Genomic DNA, 18,248 nt, shown 5'->3' on the forward strand with positions numbered 1-18,248 from the left:
GATAAAAGAAATTTTGTAGCAAATGGAAAATTTATGAATTGTAGGGAATTATGTTGCCTAATACAGTGTGCATTTTGAATGAAACAAGCAGCTGAGCTATACTGAGCTCCTCATTTAGTTTTGAAAGGAGTTGATGATAAGCCAAGTAGCCAAGTAACATTTTTCCACTCCCTTGTAGGATGAGCTGGACAAGCAGAGATCTAAAGCATTGTGTATGGACAAGGTAGAGGTTACAGGGGAACCCACTAAAAATGGTACACCAGCTGCTAAATAAATGCAAGAAGTGAATTTATTTTGGTGCATTAGCCACCTGCACACGTGCACAGATCTTGGAATTCGAAAAGGGGGTGGGGCATACATGACTGGCACCACAGGGTAGTGCAACACCCCTTATCCCCCCTCCAGTGGGCACACTATCACAGCAACAGCTGCCAGAGACATTTTGAGTCCCTGAAGTAGGTAAAACTTCCCCCTCTCTGCCCTTCCGACCTCCCCCTCCCCACACACACCTGCAGCAGGGTTTGCCTAGGGTTTGTTCTCAGCACGGAAAAGGGGGACCTGTCCACTGCTGCTGCTGTTCCCAGATGATTCAGGGGTGGGGGCAAGCCCCAGGCTGCTTCTCCCCTACTTTAGCTGGGGGCTTCCATGAGCAGCAGTATGGAGTGCAGTGCTTGGCTGGGGACAGCAGTAGCAGGTGGGTCCTCGCTTCCAGGCACACCTGAAACTGACATTGGGGGTCTGGGACAGACATTACATAAACTGGTTTGATCCAAATCAGTTAAGTCTGATACTACATTCAACCAGGTTTATCTCAAACTGGTTTCAGCCATTTTCAAACTGGTTTATGTGCACTGAACATCTGTTCTGTTACAGGTTTAAACCAGTTTCTGATCACTTAAACCGGTTTATGTGTAATGTCTGTCCCTAGCCTAAGATTCAGTTAACTGATTAATCATGTCTTGAGTGTAACGTCTGCCTGTGGCCTGAACGACTCCATTTTATTGTATCTTTTTGCATGTAATTGATACATATATGCTTATAAAGCTAAAAAGTAATCAGGACTGTACACTTAGAATTGAATGCAAAAAATCAAAGGTGGAAACAAAGCTCAAGTTATTTTGGAGGATTGGATTTGCTGAAAAAGAAGTCAGATTGCTGTTTTGTGACTGGATTTTGGGTAGTACATTTGTAGTGTTATTCATGATGAATAGGTTAGTTGAGAAGCATGTCTTGTGGTCTGGTATGAAGTTTCAGCTTGGGCATGTGGAGAGGTTCAAAGCGAGAAGGAACCTTGTATTCTATTGTGTACCATTCTTGTTGCCGATTTTTTTTTTCCTGACTGCTCATTTGAAGCCTGTTTTATCAGTGGTCACACAAACTCAGATCGTTGCTTATTTAGAATGCAAATTGACAAGAGCTCTAATAAGATGTTTGAACAAGCTTGACCACTGCTTCATTTCCTACCAGTGATATTAAGTGGGTTTATATTTCTGGTGGAGTATTGGGATGCTGCCAATGTAGGGTTTCATGTTTGTTTTCTTTCAGAAGTTTTGTCTTTGTGTTTGAGCTGCTCCCGTTGGCCTGAAGCTTTCAGTTTTGCTGAATGGACTTTGGATGAGCAATAGAAGAGTGCAGGTTTAGACTGCTGTCCTAAACCAAGTTTCCCTATTAGCAGTTGTAATGAAATACAGCTGAATAAAGGGACACAGTGGCTCTTGTAATTCTTAGTGTATGTCACTAATCAAGAAGCAGTGTTGAATGTGGAATGACTATCACTTCATTCCTACCAAAGTTAGGTCAGATGCTGTTGCTGTTTGCTGTTGCTGCTTCTTGATTGGCAGCTGCTATGAATATGTCAGGTGTGCTGATATTCAGTTAAATTGTTGATAGGTGGCATTTGTAGCTGTCCTGCCTGGGTGACTGATGCCTCCCGAGTCTGGGGGGGCACCAGCGGGGCATGAATGGGGGTGGTCCCCCAGTGGCTGGTTGCCAAGCATGGTGGCGGAGGAAGTGCCGACACTTCCATATGTGGCACAGCTGCACTTCTGCTGCCCACATGCTGCCGGTGGAACCAATTTCAGGGGTGGACACTAGCGCTCTCCATGCCCCCTACCAGCCGAAGCACTCGCTGTCAGGGGGGGCACATGCTCCCCTGTGTCCTCCCTATGCATCGCCTATGCTGTCCTAAGGCAATCGGCTTGGTATCAGAGGTCCCCTGGTGGCACCTGCTCACAACCCCTGGTCTCTGCCTTGCCTCCTCACCAGTCATGACTTGGTCTTTAAAGGCTCTTATCCATACTATCGGGTTTCTGTAGCCAAAGATAAAGAGTTTCTAATTTGGGAGGCTGGTGACAGAGATGGGGTAACCTTTTCCTAGGTGTGCTGTATTCTGGGCTCCCTTTGCTGCTCACTTTGTGGGGTGGGTCTTTTTCTTTAAGACAATTCCCCAGTTATGCCTTATTGGCAATAACTGTGACCTCCAGTCACCCCCATAGTCCTGCCCATGCCTCACAGATGTTGCTGTTTAACACTTGAGTGAGGGCCTCTCGCCCTCTTCACTGTCTCACCCTCCAACCTCCAAAAGCTTTGTTGGGGTTTCAGCCTCTCCAGCCTCAACACCCTTTTCTCAGGCTTGGTCTGGTGGCCCAAGGTCTGCTGTTATAGTCCCCGGTTCTCAGGCCCCAGCCCTCCCTTTGTGCCCTCTCACAGTATGACATATTGCCCAAAATTGAATCTCGTTTCCCTGTGTCCTGGCAGGGCCCAATAGAGCATCTTCTGGCACTCTGTGACCTCCTCCTCCCCTGATAGTCACATTTGTTTCACCAGTATAACTTTAACATAAATAAGATGAAACTTCTTCCCTTCCTGGGTGCAACACAACACACACAAAAAAATAAGAGCATTACCATTTTAACTGAAGTAATCTCCCTCAGAGTATGCAGACTTCACAAGAGGGGCTGACCTGCCCTGGCAGGCACCCCCTTCCTCCCCCCCGCCCCCCACTAGCTCTCTGTCTGGGTTCTGGCACCTGAAACACATGAGCTGCCACGTCTCTGCCCTTGTTCAGCAGACCCCTCTCCTGTTCCTGGCAGAGTTTCTTCCCTCTCCTTCCGTTTTGGGCAGGGGCTTATGTATTTGAGTGTCCTTTCCCCTTGCCAACTGCTTGTCACCTCTCACACCTGTTAAAGGAGCCTTTACTTTCTTTATTAAGGGCAGCTGTGGATCCCGCTGCTCTGTTTTCTTAGGCCAGGTACAAACATTACCCTTTTACTGGTATAAGTGATCAGAAGCTGGTCTATACCCATAACAGAACAGAAATTCAACCCACAAAACTGGTCCAACCTATAACAGAACAAAAGTTCAGCTCACATAGTCTGGTTTAAAAATGGCAGAATCTGGTCTAAGATTTGTCCCCCCACAAAGGATGAGATTGCTACAGATCTAAACTATGCTGCTTACAGAAAACTGCGTAACTTTAATGCTGCCTCAGACTTACTGAATGGCTGTACCTATCCTTAAAGAGGTAGGGCCCTGGTTTCCTGAGTCTTGTCCCTCTATTTCACCCTAGCTTCTTCGGTCCCTGCCCCTCTATTTTTCCTTTCCCTTGGCTCAGTAACTGGGTTAGGGTCCCCTGTTACACCATTTAACCAGCTATACCATATTCAATTACTTGTCTGCAATGCTTTTAAAAAAAATTATTTTTTGTTAAGTTTTTTTGCTTAATTAAAATTTCTGCTTATGAAATTTTGCATACCAAATGGATCTCTTGACACAATGAAGGGAAAGTTTTCTTTGACATGTCTGTTGGCAAGGTAGTATATATAATTATGCTTTCGTGGGCAGATAAGAGACTTCTCCATCCATCATCTGTGTAATTCCCTGATTTAAGAAAAAGGACAGCTAAATGGCCAAACTTGAGGGTGCATCTGAGACTTCTTTCTTCAAAAGCTGTGTTTAACCTTTGTTCTTTTTCTGTTTTTGTTTGTTTGTAATATGTGCTACTCCTAGTTGGCCTAAAACTGAGAGGGCAGATTTCACTGTTTAGTATCATTTACCTAAGACAGTTAATTGTATTAGCAATGATTCAGATGCTTGCAAATTCTTCTGTTTTCTGTTTTGTTGTTATTATTTGAAAAATTGAAATATAAGCCAACATCGCAGGTTGAAATGACTATAGTTCTGCATCAAAAAATATATTAAAAACTGTAACCAAACTGAATACCTTTCCCTGTGCTACTGATATCAATTTTAGAGCCTAGTCCTGAAAATCCCTATGAGTGGGACAGTTGGTTTAGCTGGGATGCCTTAGTCAGGAATGATCCTGCGTTGAGCAGTGGGCTGAACTGGGTGACCTTGTGAGGTCCCTTCCAACCCTGGTTTCCTATGATCCTATAGGTTTTACAGTACTTATTGGCACAAACAATCCATTTTCTTACATATATGTAAGTCTTTGCAAGCCATAATTTACATGATTCTTAAATTTTTTTACTTGCTGCTACCAACATCATTTATTTACTGTTTCCATTTCACTCAATATGGACAATAAAAATTATTTTGCCTGTTTTATTTTTGTTTGAAGTCAGTTTTGCCAATTGATTTTTAAGTACTAAAACAATTTTTAAGTACTAGCAACACTTTTTGTTCACAAACAAGCTAAAAGAAAGTTTACATCCAAACAAAGCCACTCCTCATTTCAAATGTGGGTTTGTTTGTTTTTTAATTTTTTTAAATGATAACATTCCTGTTGGTCTTAGGTTTTAGAAAACGTTTTCCACTTTCCTGTTTTGCTGTTATACAGGCCAAGATTGCATCGTGGACTTAAACTGTTGGTTAATTAATGAAGCAAATAATAGTATTATTATAAGTATTATATGTAATATTATTATGACATTGTATTCCAAGAACTATTATCTGTGACCAGTTAATATTTAATACTGCTAATTACAAGTATTTTACAATTGCAGTATGAGATGTTGTTCTGGTAAATTGCTTAACAGTTCATATTCTATCTTAGACTCTGGAAATGGATGTTCAGTTTTGCTTTGTGGTTTGAAATAGAATAAATGGATGGTGGAAGCTGTGTATCAGGGATCTTAACTGAAGAGGCACTGAGTGTTTGCAGCTCTTACGCAAACCAGATGAAAGGCACAAATCCTTAGCCCTACAACTCCCCGCCCCCCCCCAAATATACAAGAGTAAGAGCTATTTATTTTGAGCTATTATGCAATCACCTCTATATACACTATGCAAGCACACACAAATTGGGACAAATATATTTTTTAAAAATAAAATTAAAATATGTTACAGTAGATGTTTGATTTTTAGTATACAATTTGTTTTTTTTCTGGTTGCAAGATGGCAAAGTTTCCTCCCAAAAGGAGCATTTCCAGTGGCAAAGGTCAGGGGTTAGGGGGCAGGACTTCTGGTCCCAAGATGGTGACCAGGGGGTGGAGCACCTGCCAAGGTGCTACCCTTGTGGTCTTCAACAGTTCACCAAAACTCAATAAGTGGCCCTCCACCCGAAACGATTGCCTACCCCTGCTCTACTCCCAATTAAATTTATTTACCAGGAGGAACAATAGAGCCTCAGAAGCAGCACTCATTACAGTTCTGCACTGGATCCTAAAGACACATCAACACTGTAAAAAGAATGTGCTAGGGGATGCTTCAGTGCAGCATGACGTCCTCTTCTACTTGTGCTATGCCCTGAAACAGCTGTAATGCATCTAGCTGTCTTAGTGCAATGTCAGGAGTGTGCCACTAACCTTACAGTCCATTCTTAATCCCAGTTGTTCTGGGGCCTTAGAGCATTTTTTAAAATGGGTGAGCCTGCCCAGTGGTAGTGTCATTTGTCTGTGTTAGCCTGGTCTCACATTTCCTATATTGGCTTGGTGTGCGTGTGGCAGAAAGCTCCTAAAGAAAAAAGACTCCTAAAGAATCGTCTGTGTGCGCCAGAGAGTCCTAAAGGGTGCGACTCCTCCCAGAGTGGGAGGATATCTAGCTGAGGAGATGACCAAGGGAGAAAGGTTGCAGGATGATGTGTGCGCTTTCTGCTTAGGACAAGTGAAATCCAAAGTGGTTTGGAAGCCAGCAGCAAGGACTGCACCTGTATGTTTTTCCAGATGAATCATAATTGAATCATAGGAACATCTGGCTGGAAGGGAGCTCAGGAGTCATTTAGCCAATCCCCCACAAAGAAACAGAATCAAATAGATCTAGAGAATCTCTGCTAGATATTTTTTGAACCTGGTCTTAAAACTCTCAATTGAAAGTCACTCATTAGATAGATTGTTCTAGTGTTTCACCTCCCCTGTAGTTAGAAATTTGTTTCTAAAATCTAATCTAAATTTCCTTTGCAGTAGATTATACCGTTTTTTCCTTGTCCCATCTTCCATGGAGAACTGTCATCTATATAAAAGCCTTTTTACGTATTAGAAGACTGCTACCATATCTCCCCACCTGTCTTTTCTTTTCTAGACTAAACAAGCCCATTTTCTTCCATCTTTGTTATCTTTATAAACTATCATCATTGTGCTTGTCCCTATGTCAGCATTCCAGAGGCTCTGCCTGTTAATCCATCAAGGAGACTGTGAAGTTGCACAGTAGTATTCTAGATATAACAGACAAGGTAGTTTGGAAAACAGCAGTATACATTTTAAAAGATTTTCCTTTAGGGCCCAGTTTGCCCTAGTGTGAGGTAGGAGAGCTTTTTCTGAACAGGATATCACAACCTGTCAGAGAAGCACTACACTTGACATGTAGTGACATGTTTATCTGATCAGGAAATTCTGCATTATAGGTTTAGTGGGGGTTTTTTGTTTTTGTTTTTTTACTGGTTAAAGACTCGGCTTCCTGAACACTTCAGTTTTATGCTAATTTAACCAATGGCAAGGAATTCGTCTGGTTTCTCTGTTGTACCAAAAGAAAAGATAACATTTCACTTTTTTGGCATTTGAGAACAAAGATTATTAATATAAAAATAAATATATAATGGAAGTTAATCTTTAAGCATTTGCCATGTTAAATGACTAATTTCCATAATTATCTATTTTCACAGTACTGGCTGGATCCTGCAAAGACACTTGCAGAACATAAGGAATTGATAAACAGTATGTATTTCATTTGAACTTGATAAACAATGAAGAGAAACAGAGGACATCCTACATGCAGAGTGGTGGGCCTTTGATTTTTCTGAGGCATGACAGATTCATGGTCTCTTGAGATGGCTCAAATATTTTAGTTTATAGCTGTATCAAAATTGCACATACTGAGTGTAACTGCCTTTTCTTACTCAAGGATATTTTTGTGATGAAACTATTATTTGAGAATCATAAAAGTACTGAAACATCTAAGTGATACAGTTTTTCTAGAAATCTGTATAATTTGAGATTTGAATTAGCTTTGACCTTCCTGTCTTTTTAACCAGATGACTTTTGCCTTCTGAAAATGGAAAAAAAATATTATTGGAAATTACCTGCATAGTTTTTTTTTTAATGTTGTTGTCATTCTTTAAACCTCCCAGGCAAAGCTTCTGTTTGCAATATTGTTAAGTAAAGTTAATAATAGTACTTCAAAAGGAAAGTTCAAGTCTATTGTAGAAGTGGGAAAAGCCTTTGATAAAAGTGGATGTATGCATAGAGATAAATGTGGCCATAACAATAATGATAGGATAGGGTTCACTGGATCTTATTGAAGAAATAAACTGCTTTTTAAAAATTGAGCTGGCAGATAGGTTTAAAATTTATGACTAGGTAAATTAGGCATAATTAAAATATTCAATTCAGTCTTTGGCAGCATAGGAAGGATTCAGAAATAACATTGGCATATATTAACAGGAATAACATATTCATAGTTTCATAGTTGGTAGGGTTGGAAGGGACCTGAGGAGACCATCTAGTCCCACCCCCTGCCGTGGCAGGAAAGAGTACTGGGGTCAGATGACCCCGGCCAGATGTTCATTCAGCCTCCTTGTAAAGACCCCCAGGGTAGGAGCCAGCACCACTTCTTTTGGAAGTTGGTTCCAGGTCCTAGCCGCCCTGACAGTGAAATAGCGCTTCCTAATGTCTAGCCTGAAACTGCCCTCTGCTAGTTTGTGTCTGTTGTTTCTTGTAACTCCTGGGATTGCTCGGGGGAACAGGGACTCTCCCAATGCCTGCTGGTCCCCCTTGACTAGTTTGTAGACTGCCACTAGATCCCCTCTCAGCCTTCTCTTTTGGAGGCTGAACAGGTTCAGGTCCCTCAGCCTCTCCTCATAGGGCCTGCCCTGCTGACCCCTGATCATGCAGGTGGCCCTCCTTTGGAGCCTCTCCATATTGGCCACATCCCTCCTGAAATGCGGCGCCCAGAACTGGACGCAGTACTCCAGCTGTGGCCTGACCAGTGTCGCATAGAGGGGGAGGATCACCTCCTTGGACCTGCTTGAGATGCATCTGTGGATGCACGACAAGGTATGTTTGGCCTTCCTGACCGCGTCCCCACACTGTCGGCCCATGTTTATTGTGGCATCAATGTTGACTCCAAGATCCTTTTCTGTCTTGACGCTGGTGAGAAGGGAGTTCCCCAGCCTGCAGGTGTGCCACTGGTTCTTCCTCCCCAGGTGCATTACCCTGCACTTACCTGTGTTGAACCCCATCCTGTTCTCTTTGGCCCACCCCTGTAACCTGTCTAGATCCGCTTGCAGCCTGTTCCTTCCTACTAGCGTACCCACTTCACCCCACATCTTAGTGTCATCTTCAAACTTGAACAGGGTGCTTTCTACCCCTTCGCCCAAGTCACTGATGAAGATGTTGAATAGTGTGGGCCCGAGGACCGAGCCCTGGGGAACCCCACTGCCCACATCCCTCCAGGACGAATAAGACCCGTCCACCACCACCCTCTGGGTGCGGCCCTCCAGCCAGTTAGTGACCCATCTGACTGTGTAGGCATCAACACCACTGTCTCCTAGTTTCTTACTGAGAATGGGGTGAGAGACCATGTCGAAGGCCTTCCTGAAGTCCAGAAAGACTATATCTACTGCGACACCTGCATCCAAGGACTTGGTGACCTGGTCATAGAAGGCCACTGGGTTGGTTTGACAAGACCTGCCCCTAATGAACCCATGTTGGTTGCCCCTGAGCATAACCTCCCCTGCTGGCCCTTCCTGGACATGTGCCAGGATAATTCTTTCAAAAAGCTTCCCCAGGACCGAGGTAAGACTCATGGGCCTATAGTTTCCTGGGTCCTCCTTCCTCCCTTTTTTGAAGATGGGGACCACATTGGCCCTTTTCCAGTCCTGCAGCACATTGCCTGAGTGCCATGAGTGCTTGTAGAGCTGTGCCAGAGGTCCCGCAATGACCCCTGCTAGTTCCTTCAGCACTTTGGGGTGGAGATCATCAGGACCTGCGGATTTAAATACATCTAGTCCCTCCAGAAATTCCCTGACAAGGTCCTCATTAATCCTAGGCCTGGGTGTGCCACCTACAGGGTCCTCGGGGGGCCAATGGGGGAGATATCCGGGGTCCCTCCTCAGAAATACGGAGGCAAAGAAATTGTTGAATATGTCAGCTTTACCGTCAGGTGAGATGACCAGATTTCCTAACGTGTCCTGCAGAGGCCCCATGTTGCTTGGCACCTTCTTTTGCCCCCCTATGTATTTGAAAAAGGACTTCTTGTTGTCCTTGATTTGGGTTGCTAGTCCCAGATCCATTTCCGCCTTGGCCTTCCTGACCGCTCCCTACATTCCCGAGCTACCAAGGTATAGCCCTGTCTTGTGATGGCCCCTTACTTCCAACGGGTGTACGCTTCCTTTTTTGTTTGGAGATGTTCCCGGATGCTTTTGATGAGCCATGGGGGCCTTTGCACCCTCTTGCCCCCTTTGATTCGTGTAGGGATTACTTCCCTTTGAACTTGGAGGATCGTCTCCTTAAGGAGCGACCACTCCTCCTGGACACTAAATTCCCTCCAGCTCTGGGACCTCAGTGCTTCCCCCACTAGTTTTCTTACCTCATTAAAGTCCGCCCTCCTGAAGTTGAGGTCTGCTGCCTTGCTGGAGGCTTTCGCCACCTTGCGCTGGATGGTGAATTCCAGCAGACTATGATCGCTATTGCCTAGGTGGTCGAGCACCTGCAGACCCTGTACCAGGTCGTCGCCCATGGCCAGGACCAAATCCAACAAGGTGTCTCCTCTGGTGGGGCTGTGTACCTCCTGGGTTAGATGGAGGTCCTGTATGTCAGTTAAGAACCTGTGTGAGCGGTCAGACCTGGGTGTCTGCTCCTCCCAGCAGATGTCTGGCAAGTTTAGGTCACCCATGACGACCACATCCTTGGCCCTAACTATCTCTGTGAGCTGACTTAAGAATTCCTGGTCTCGATCTTCTCCTTGGTTGGGTGGTCTGTAGTAGACCCCCACCGTTAAGTCCCTTTCTCCCCGACTCCCTTGTACTCTAACCCAGAGCACTTCCGTTTGCTCCTCCTGTGACCCAGTGATGCACATTGTGGATGTGTGTTGCTCACTGACATAGAGTGCCACACCCCCACCCTTCCTGCCTGTCCTATCTTTCCTGTAGAGCCTGTAGCCCTTGATATTCACTGCCCAGTCATGTGTTGGGTCCCACCATGTTGTGAGCCCCACTATGTCTGGATTGGTGCTGGCTAGCAGGAGGACTAGTTCCTCCTGCTTGTTCCCCATGCTGCAGGCATTAGTATAGAGGCATTTGAGGCCTCCTGAGGATGAATGGACCGCCCCCCTAATGCCAGCGGTACTCAGGCCCATGTCACTTACCTGATTACCTGTTTCTCTGGTCATCGGTTTAGGCTGGGCTGCTCCTGCAGGCAATGCTTGGCTTGCTTGTCTGAGGCTTCCTCCGCCCACGTCATCCCCTTCCCCCAATGAGCCTAGTTTAAAGCTCGCTGGAGGAGATCCGCCAACCTAGAAGGGAAAACACGCTTAACTTTGGGAGAAAGGTGCAGCCCATCCCATCCGAGCATGTCCCTCGTCGTGATGTGCAGATTGTTGTCCAGGAAGCCAAAGACTGCCTTGAGACACCAATTCCGAAGTCTGAATTCTTGATGGATATATGATTTTATTCTTACAAATTTATAAAGAAGTGAAGGCCAAAAACAAACGAGAAAAGCATCCTTCCTGAATCAAAATACAAGGTAGAATAGAAGTGAAAGCCAAAATGTAAACCTTCAGAGCAAATAAAACTGCTGAACAGACAGGCAAGTAGCAATCAATCCAAACGAACAGGGAGCAAAACAAAACATAAGAAACACCTGAAGCCTTTACAAACAGAAGTGTTATGCCATATAAAGGGATTAGAGCCAGATATTCTATAAAATTTACTGGAAGTTTGACTTTTGATTTTACATGAAAAATGCATGGATTCTATGGTGACTCTCAGGAGAATAAAATCCTAAAATAGATAAGTAGGCTTTTTAGTAGACCTTTTTCAGTACAAAAGATAATTGTTCTTTCTTTTACCCAGCTGGACCACCATATACTCTATATTTTGGTGTTAAATTCTATGCAGAAGATCCATGCAAACTTAAGGAAGAAATAACCAGGTACAGTATAAATATTATTCATAGACTTAAAATGTGTTGATCTTGATTAGTAAAAATAAAAATGCAATTTTCTGTGAGTTTGTTTGTTAATAGTTTTTTCATGTGCACTTTATATGTCAAAAGGATTGAGACTAAAGGAGCATCATTTGGTGCCACCCTCTGTTTGGAAGGTCATACTGAATCTGTGACATGATACCTGTGAAATTCTCAGGGCTGTGTGAGAATTGTTGAGGAATCTCTTTTTACTAATGTATTGTCACATTTGGATTTATATATTTGCTATGATAGATATTCTTATAGAGAGCTTTCAGAATATCACCATAGTTTACTTGTATATCCACACAACTGTGGGGAAGTCCTGCTTTTCCTCTTGATTGGCCATGGCTTAAATTCCAGAACTTTTTTAAAGAGGTATTTCCCCTAGCACCTGAAATATATGCAAAATAAGCTATTAGTCACCCATTATGGTTGATATATTTAAGTAACAAATTGACCCCATCAAAATATAAGAGTATATATATTTCCAAACATGCAGAGGCTTTTCCAGCTTGTTTTATGTATGAAAGATCCCAAAAAATTCATTTAAGTTGGCAAGGAAATTTGGTATAGTACTTGCGACAAGCATTTCACGGGTTAGGAGCACTAGTGTGTTAACTGGCATTAATAAGCACAGTGGACAAATTCCTTTTTTTCTGTCCATGATTTTGCCCATATGGAACATAACATCTCAAACTGATACAATACATGTACATTTTTTGTTCTTCATCCAAGATGGTAAATGGTTTAAAAAAAAAAAGTAGAATATTTTTCCCCCTGTACTACATGACAGGTATGTTTTTTCTCCATACTGACATTAACTTTTCCTTATAATGACAAATAGCCCTAGCATGGCAAGCTTTATATGAACTAGGAGAAACTAGAGAAAAAGCACAAGTTAGCTGCAGTGTAATGCCCCCCCGCCCTGAAAGTTTGATACAGTTTTCCTATACTTTTCCAGAACCACTTTCAACCCTGCTCACAGGGTGAAAAAGATGGCCCTGGGAAGAGAACTTCGGCAACAGAACCTGCTGTGATTACTACTCTGGAGGCAGGTTGGATTCATATCTGTGAAATGGCAATTCAGATCTAAATTTGCAAAAATGCATTCAGGTTACTTTTAAGATCAATTAGTGATTTGTGCTACTTATGAAGTGTACAAATCTACATAGAAAACACTTTGGCATGCGCAACACCTTCTGGGAGCCTGTGTTAGTGTGTGCAATGTGTTTGCCCATAAAATTGTGCTTTAGAAAGTGGGTGGAGAAAAGAGACAGAAAAGCTTGTAATTGCAGTCTTCAATAGAACACATCAAAGCATCTGCATGATCACATTATCAAACTTTTCGGGTATTTATTACTATGAACTCTTCAACCTTGTAAGATATTTTTAAAACGAATATTATGCTAGAATAAGTTTCTACTTGTGATTAAAGCATTAAAAGCAACTTGTTCTCTTCATTGTTTTCAGTCTTGAGTATGTGATTCCAATGTTTTTCTTACGTTATAAGAATTCTTTGTGTACTATGCATCACGGGCTTTTATAATTTAATAAATGATTTTATGGAGCCTATTGTTTTCAAATGTTAATGGTCTGTCCTACTATTTGATTACTATTCTTGAAGAGTAAGACCTGTCATATTCATAATCTCCACACAAGAAAAAAATTTTTGGTTGTTGGCAATACAGATGCTAAAATGAGTGCTGTTAATAACTTCTGGATGACGTTGCTGAAGCAATGTTTAGACACAATTATGTATGCATGAGCAATTTGTCAGAGCATATGGCAGAGTTTTGTGAGCATCATAGGTACAAGTTTGGACAAAAGGCTTAATCTTGCAAGAGCTGTCAGGATATTTCTCATCAACTTCAGTAGGAGTTGGAGACGTTAATTATTATATAGGAGGCATTTGTGCAGTTTCTGAACTTGATGTTTCTGACTGCAAACTGTACCAAAAATTTTTTTTTGCACTTTTATTGTGTGTTTTTAGAAGGAATAAGAAAATAAACATTCACAGTGTGGGCACGTATGGTAAAGCTTCCAGTTATGCATTTTGTGCTCATATCAGCAATTCTGTGCCTAAAAATGTGGTTTAGATTAATAAAAAAATAATTTGATGGTCTTTGACTTGAGCTTTTATGTCCCATTTGATATTATTTGATTACCTAAATGATTTTTTCAGAATGTCGTCTTAGTCCATACATATTAGCTTTAAAAGTTCAGTAAGCAGATGGCCAGTATTATTGCCTAAGTTTTATACCTAACTGTCACTTTATGCAGAATGATTTCTAGTTCTAAGTGATTGGTTTTCTGATGATCTGAACTATATTATCAGATCTATTGTTTTATAATCTATCACATTTTAAATAACATTCTTGTATTAAATAGTGTCGTAGGCTGGCAATAATGAATGTCAAATAGTATGTACTTTGATAATATTTATTTTTTCATTTTATGTAGAGTCAAGTCACTAAGAGTGACTGTATACCTAAAAACTATAGGTTAATTATTATTTTTAAAAGCAGTTTGAATTTTTTGGGCTCTGACATTAGATCGGGGTGGGCAAAATGGTGGATCTGGCTTGTGGCCAGATTCTGTTTCCCAACAGCCCCAGCACGTGTTGTTGCAGCTGGTTTCCATGGAGACCCCAGTAGTGGTGGTCTCGTGACAGTGTGAGGACAGGGTTTCCCTAGAGACCAGCCCCAGCAGCACTGGCAGGGTGCATGACTGGGGGTGTAGCTGCTCTGTGGCCAGGGCTGGGATCTTGCAGTGGTGAAAGCGTGGTCTGGAGCTGGGGAACAGTTGTGATCCACTGCCTGCACACCCCTGCCTGGGGTATGTGGGCAGTAGAGTTCAGCTCTGCCCCAGCTCTGGATGACGCTGTCATCGCTGCAAGATCGGAGCCCTGGCCCCTGAGTAGCCCCCTGTCCAGCCACACACCCTGCCAGCTCTGCTAGGGCTGGTCCCCGTGGAAACCCTGGACCTGCACTGTCATGCCTATGCTGCTCCTGGGGTCTCCATGGAAACTGGCTGCAGCCATGCATGCAGGGGTTGCTGGGAAATGGAGTCCTCTGCTAGGCCAATCCAGCCTCCTGTCCAGACTTTGCCCACCCCTGCTTTAGATGATGCTAATAATACTTGTAGTTATTTAGGAAAAAAATGAGAGGTGAATAAAGATAATGATGCTGCATTTCTCTAATTATTTGGGAAATACTGAAGAAAGACTATGTAGATCCAGGTATCCCTGTCCAGGAAATCTATGGATTATGTCCAGGAGCTACTCCAGAAAGGGCATTCTCTCTAATGTAACTCTTGAAATTCTGCACTGGAGACTCCCAGAAAGGCCAGGGAGTGGAGATATTATATATGGGAAATAAACTTTGTTTCAAAGTGGTCAACCAAGAGAGATGTTTTAAACACCACAAACTTCTGTCTTCATCGTTCATCCACAGAATACTGCCTACAAGTTAAGAGAATAAGGAGCAACATCAAGCATATGCTTTTAGTTCCCATCACCGTTCCAAAGAGGCTTCTTCTTATACAGGGAAGTTGGCCCTAGGAGGAAGAAACAACCGTCAGCCTTTTTTTTTTTTTTTTTTAAAGGATGGTTGTAATAGGGTGCAGCTGGCGCAGCCGCAGAACCTAGATTACCTACAAAGAATCTGGAGACCACCATCCAGACACACTGAGATGGGCTGAATGCAGCCCAAATAATAAGTACTGAGATATCTTTAAAGACAGATAGATTGTATTTGAACTTAATAAGTCATGTGGAGATTTGATTAGCATGTAGCCTGTGGTTCCTGAATTGCCCAAAGATAAAAGAAAAATCTGAATAACTGCATTATAAGCATAAATAAATGCACACTGAGTATTTATTATATTGTTAATTAAAACACACTATTTATTACAATGCAATAACACACGCATAGATTTCATAGACATTAGGGCTGGAAGGGACCTTGAAGATCATCAAGTCCAGCCCCCTGCCCCAAGGTCAGGAAGTCAGCTGGTGTCAGAGGATCCCAGCAAGATAAGCATCCATTCATTTCTTGAAAGAGTCCAGAGTAGGTGCCTGCACCACTTCTGGAGGGAGTCTATTCCAGGCCTTGGGAAAAACACTGGAAATGTACAAAATAAACTCAGTAATGTATGACCTAGTTGTTGGGCTTTGTAGAATAAACAAGTTCCCAAATAAGGCAAGATCAATATGTAAGTATGACCAGCAGTATAAAGTTCCTGTATAAATAGGAAGGTCATTTAAAAATTATTCTTGTATGAACTTGCTGCTTGATACTCTTTCAGTATGGTATGATATGGTATGTATATCTGTTTAGTAAAACAACTATTTAGAATTTAGTTCCTAGAATGAATGACAAGATCTGGAAAACTGAATGGGGCTTTTGTGTGATGCCTTTTTTCTGATTTAGTTTGCTTGTATTACTAGTTTTGTGCATATTGTTTCACTGGAAGTTCAGTGTTTACATGCCCAAAAGACTGCTATTAAATACACTTTTAGCTAGTTTATGCCTGTCTAAGTAAGCAGTTTGCTGTATGCTTGAAGTGTGTAACTGAGATTAAGGAAGTTGCATCTAACATGTTTTGTGAATATGGGGCACTGTTAGCCCTTAAGGGGGGGCACAGTTGACTTAAAACCTTGTCAGTTTAAAAATAGTCTTAAAATAAAATACAGGTTCTACCCTTGCCTCTAAGCAGTTTTGCCAATTTTGAGCTCAACTGTGACTTTACCAGAAGCCCATAGTGAGGGGGAGAATCACGTTGTTGCACTGGCCCTGTTATTTGGAACTGATTTGGAACCAATGTGACCTTCAAGCCAGGTACAGACATAACACTTTTGCCAGTATAAATGATCAGAAAATGACCTATACCTAAACAGAGCAGAAGTTCAGCACACAAAACCAGTATACCTGTAACAGAACAGAAGTTTGGTGCACACAGACTGGTTTAAAAATGGCAGAACCTGATCTAAGATTTGCCACCCCTTCCTCTGCCCCACCGACCAGAGGGCCAGTGTGTGTTCTGTTCACTACCTATCTAAATTATACCACTTACAGAAAACTGCATAACTTGGATCAAGTCTGCCACAGGCTTTTTGAATGTCTGTACCTAAGATTCGCAATCTAACCCCTGGTCTATGCTAATACAGGGTGCAGACCAGTGATTCTCAATCAGGGTGCCAGGGCACCTGGGCTATCACCAGATCCTTTAAAGGGTGCCATGAGGTATGAAGAGATGAGTGAAGTGTGAGGCCATGAGCAGATAAGTACAGGCTAAAGCTTGTCCCTATCTGGAAAATCCTCCACCCTGACTGCCGGGTACCTCTTAAGGAGGCAAGCTCTATAACATATAAATTCGTTTTTGAAATTGGGTACTACTTAGTTCACAAAAGTTATGGAGAGGTGCCTCGGGTCCAGTGAAGGATATCCCGAGTCCAAACGAGGTTGAGAACCATGGTATAGGGCAGGGGTTGTCAACCGGGGATACGCATACGCCTGGGGGTACTTTGAAAGGTCCCAGGGGCTACGTGTGGGCGGGCAGGGATGGAACGCCACCCTGCACCTCTGCCTCATGGGCAGGGCAGTGCTGCCTCTCTCTGGATCAAGCAGGTGCTGGCCGGCTGGCTGGCCATGGAGGGAAGGAATTTGCATGTGGCAGCCACTGCTCCCCCCCTGCTCTGCAACCAGCTGCTGCTATTCCCCCCCCACCCCCCCACCCCTCCCCAATCTTCCTGCTCCGTGACCAGCTGCTGGGCGTACACTGCTCAAAAAAGGTTGAAAACCCTTGGTATAAGGGCATGTAACAATTTTAGCAATATCAAAAGATACCAATATAAGCTGATATAGATGTAACAGTTGTATCATATGATTCTGTAGTGATACAGGTATAGCAGAGTGACATCAACTTTAACTTCTCTTCATTCAGGGTCGAAGTTATGGTGACTTGGTTATCTTGTTTTGCTAGAGGATCATGCGTACATGTCAGGTTCATTGTAGCAGCTTATGGGTGTTCCTGAGCAGTAGTAGCTCCTCCTCCCAATTTTAAAGTGACAAAAATATATATTAGTCCATCCCACAATTACAGAGTTATACTGGGTGTTAAGTTAGCAACAGAGCCAAGGATTCCATCTCCTTGCCCATCTGTTTGTGGAGAATTGGAGCATAATGGTTCTATAGAGCCTACTTTCTCCCCCGCAGTTGATACCCAAGATATGTATGGGCATGAGAGCAAACAAGTGTCCTAAGCCCAGTTATGACCCTGCACTTCTTCCTTACCCAGGTCAAAATCTAGTTCTTAATTTGTTTTAATCACAATTTTCTTTTTTTTTTTTTTTCTCCCTCACCTGTTTCCATCTGAAAATTCAGCAGAGGAAATACCTCTTTATAGGGAAATCTAATATCTATCACAAAGTAGTATTGCATAAAAGAAACAATTTGAAAAATAAGAGTTTTTCCCTATTCAGTCTCTTTCATTTGGAATCATTTTAGACGCTACTTGAAATGTTAGTAATAAAATCTTTTTCAAGTAAAACTGTCACTTTTGAATTGCCTATGATGCTGTAAGTTGAGTTAGAGAGCATTTTTTTAAGATACCTGAATTATAAAAGGTTACCCTGGATAGCAGCAGCCTTAAACTAAAATAACAACTGCA

General features: G+C 42.6%; 1 protein-coding gene across 4 annotated transcripts in view; it reads left to right on the plus strand.

Moving 5' to 3' along the window:
- Window positions 1–18,248, plus strand: part of EPB41L4A (erythrocyte membrane protein band 4.1 like 4A) — a 237,893-nt gene that overhangs the window by 104,826 nt on the left and 114,819 nt on the right. For all 4 annotated transcript variants that reach the window (XM_059724947.1, XM_059724946.1, XM_059724948.1 and 1 more), the window contains 2 exons: window positions 7,058–7,109; window positions 11,465–11,543. In XM_059724947.1, the coding sequence (XP_059580930.1) occupies window positions 7,058–7,109; window positions 11,465–11,543 (131 nt within the window). The remainder of the gene's footprint in view (window positions 1–7,057; window positions 7,110–11,464; window positions 11,544–18,248) is intronic.

This window comes from Alligator mississippiensis, chromosome 3, assembly GCF_030867095.1.
Source record: "Alligator mississippiensis isolate rAllMis1 chromosome 3, rAllMis1, whole genome shotgun sequence".
Classification (NCBI taxonomy): Eukaryota; Metazoa; Chordata; order Crocodylia; family Alligatoridae; genus Alligator; species Alligator mississippiensis.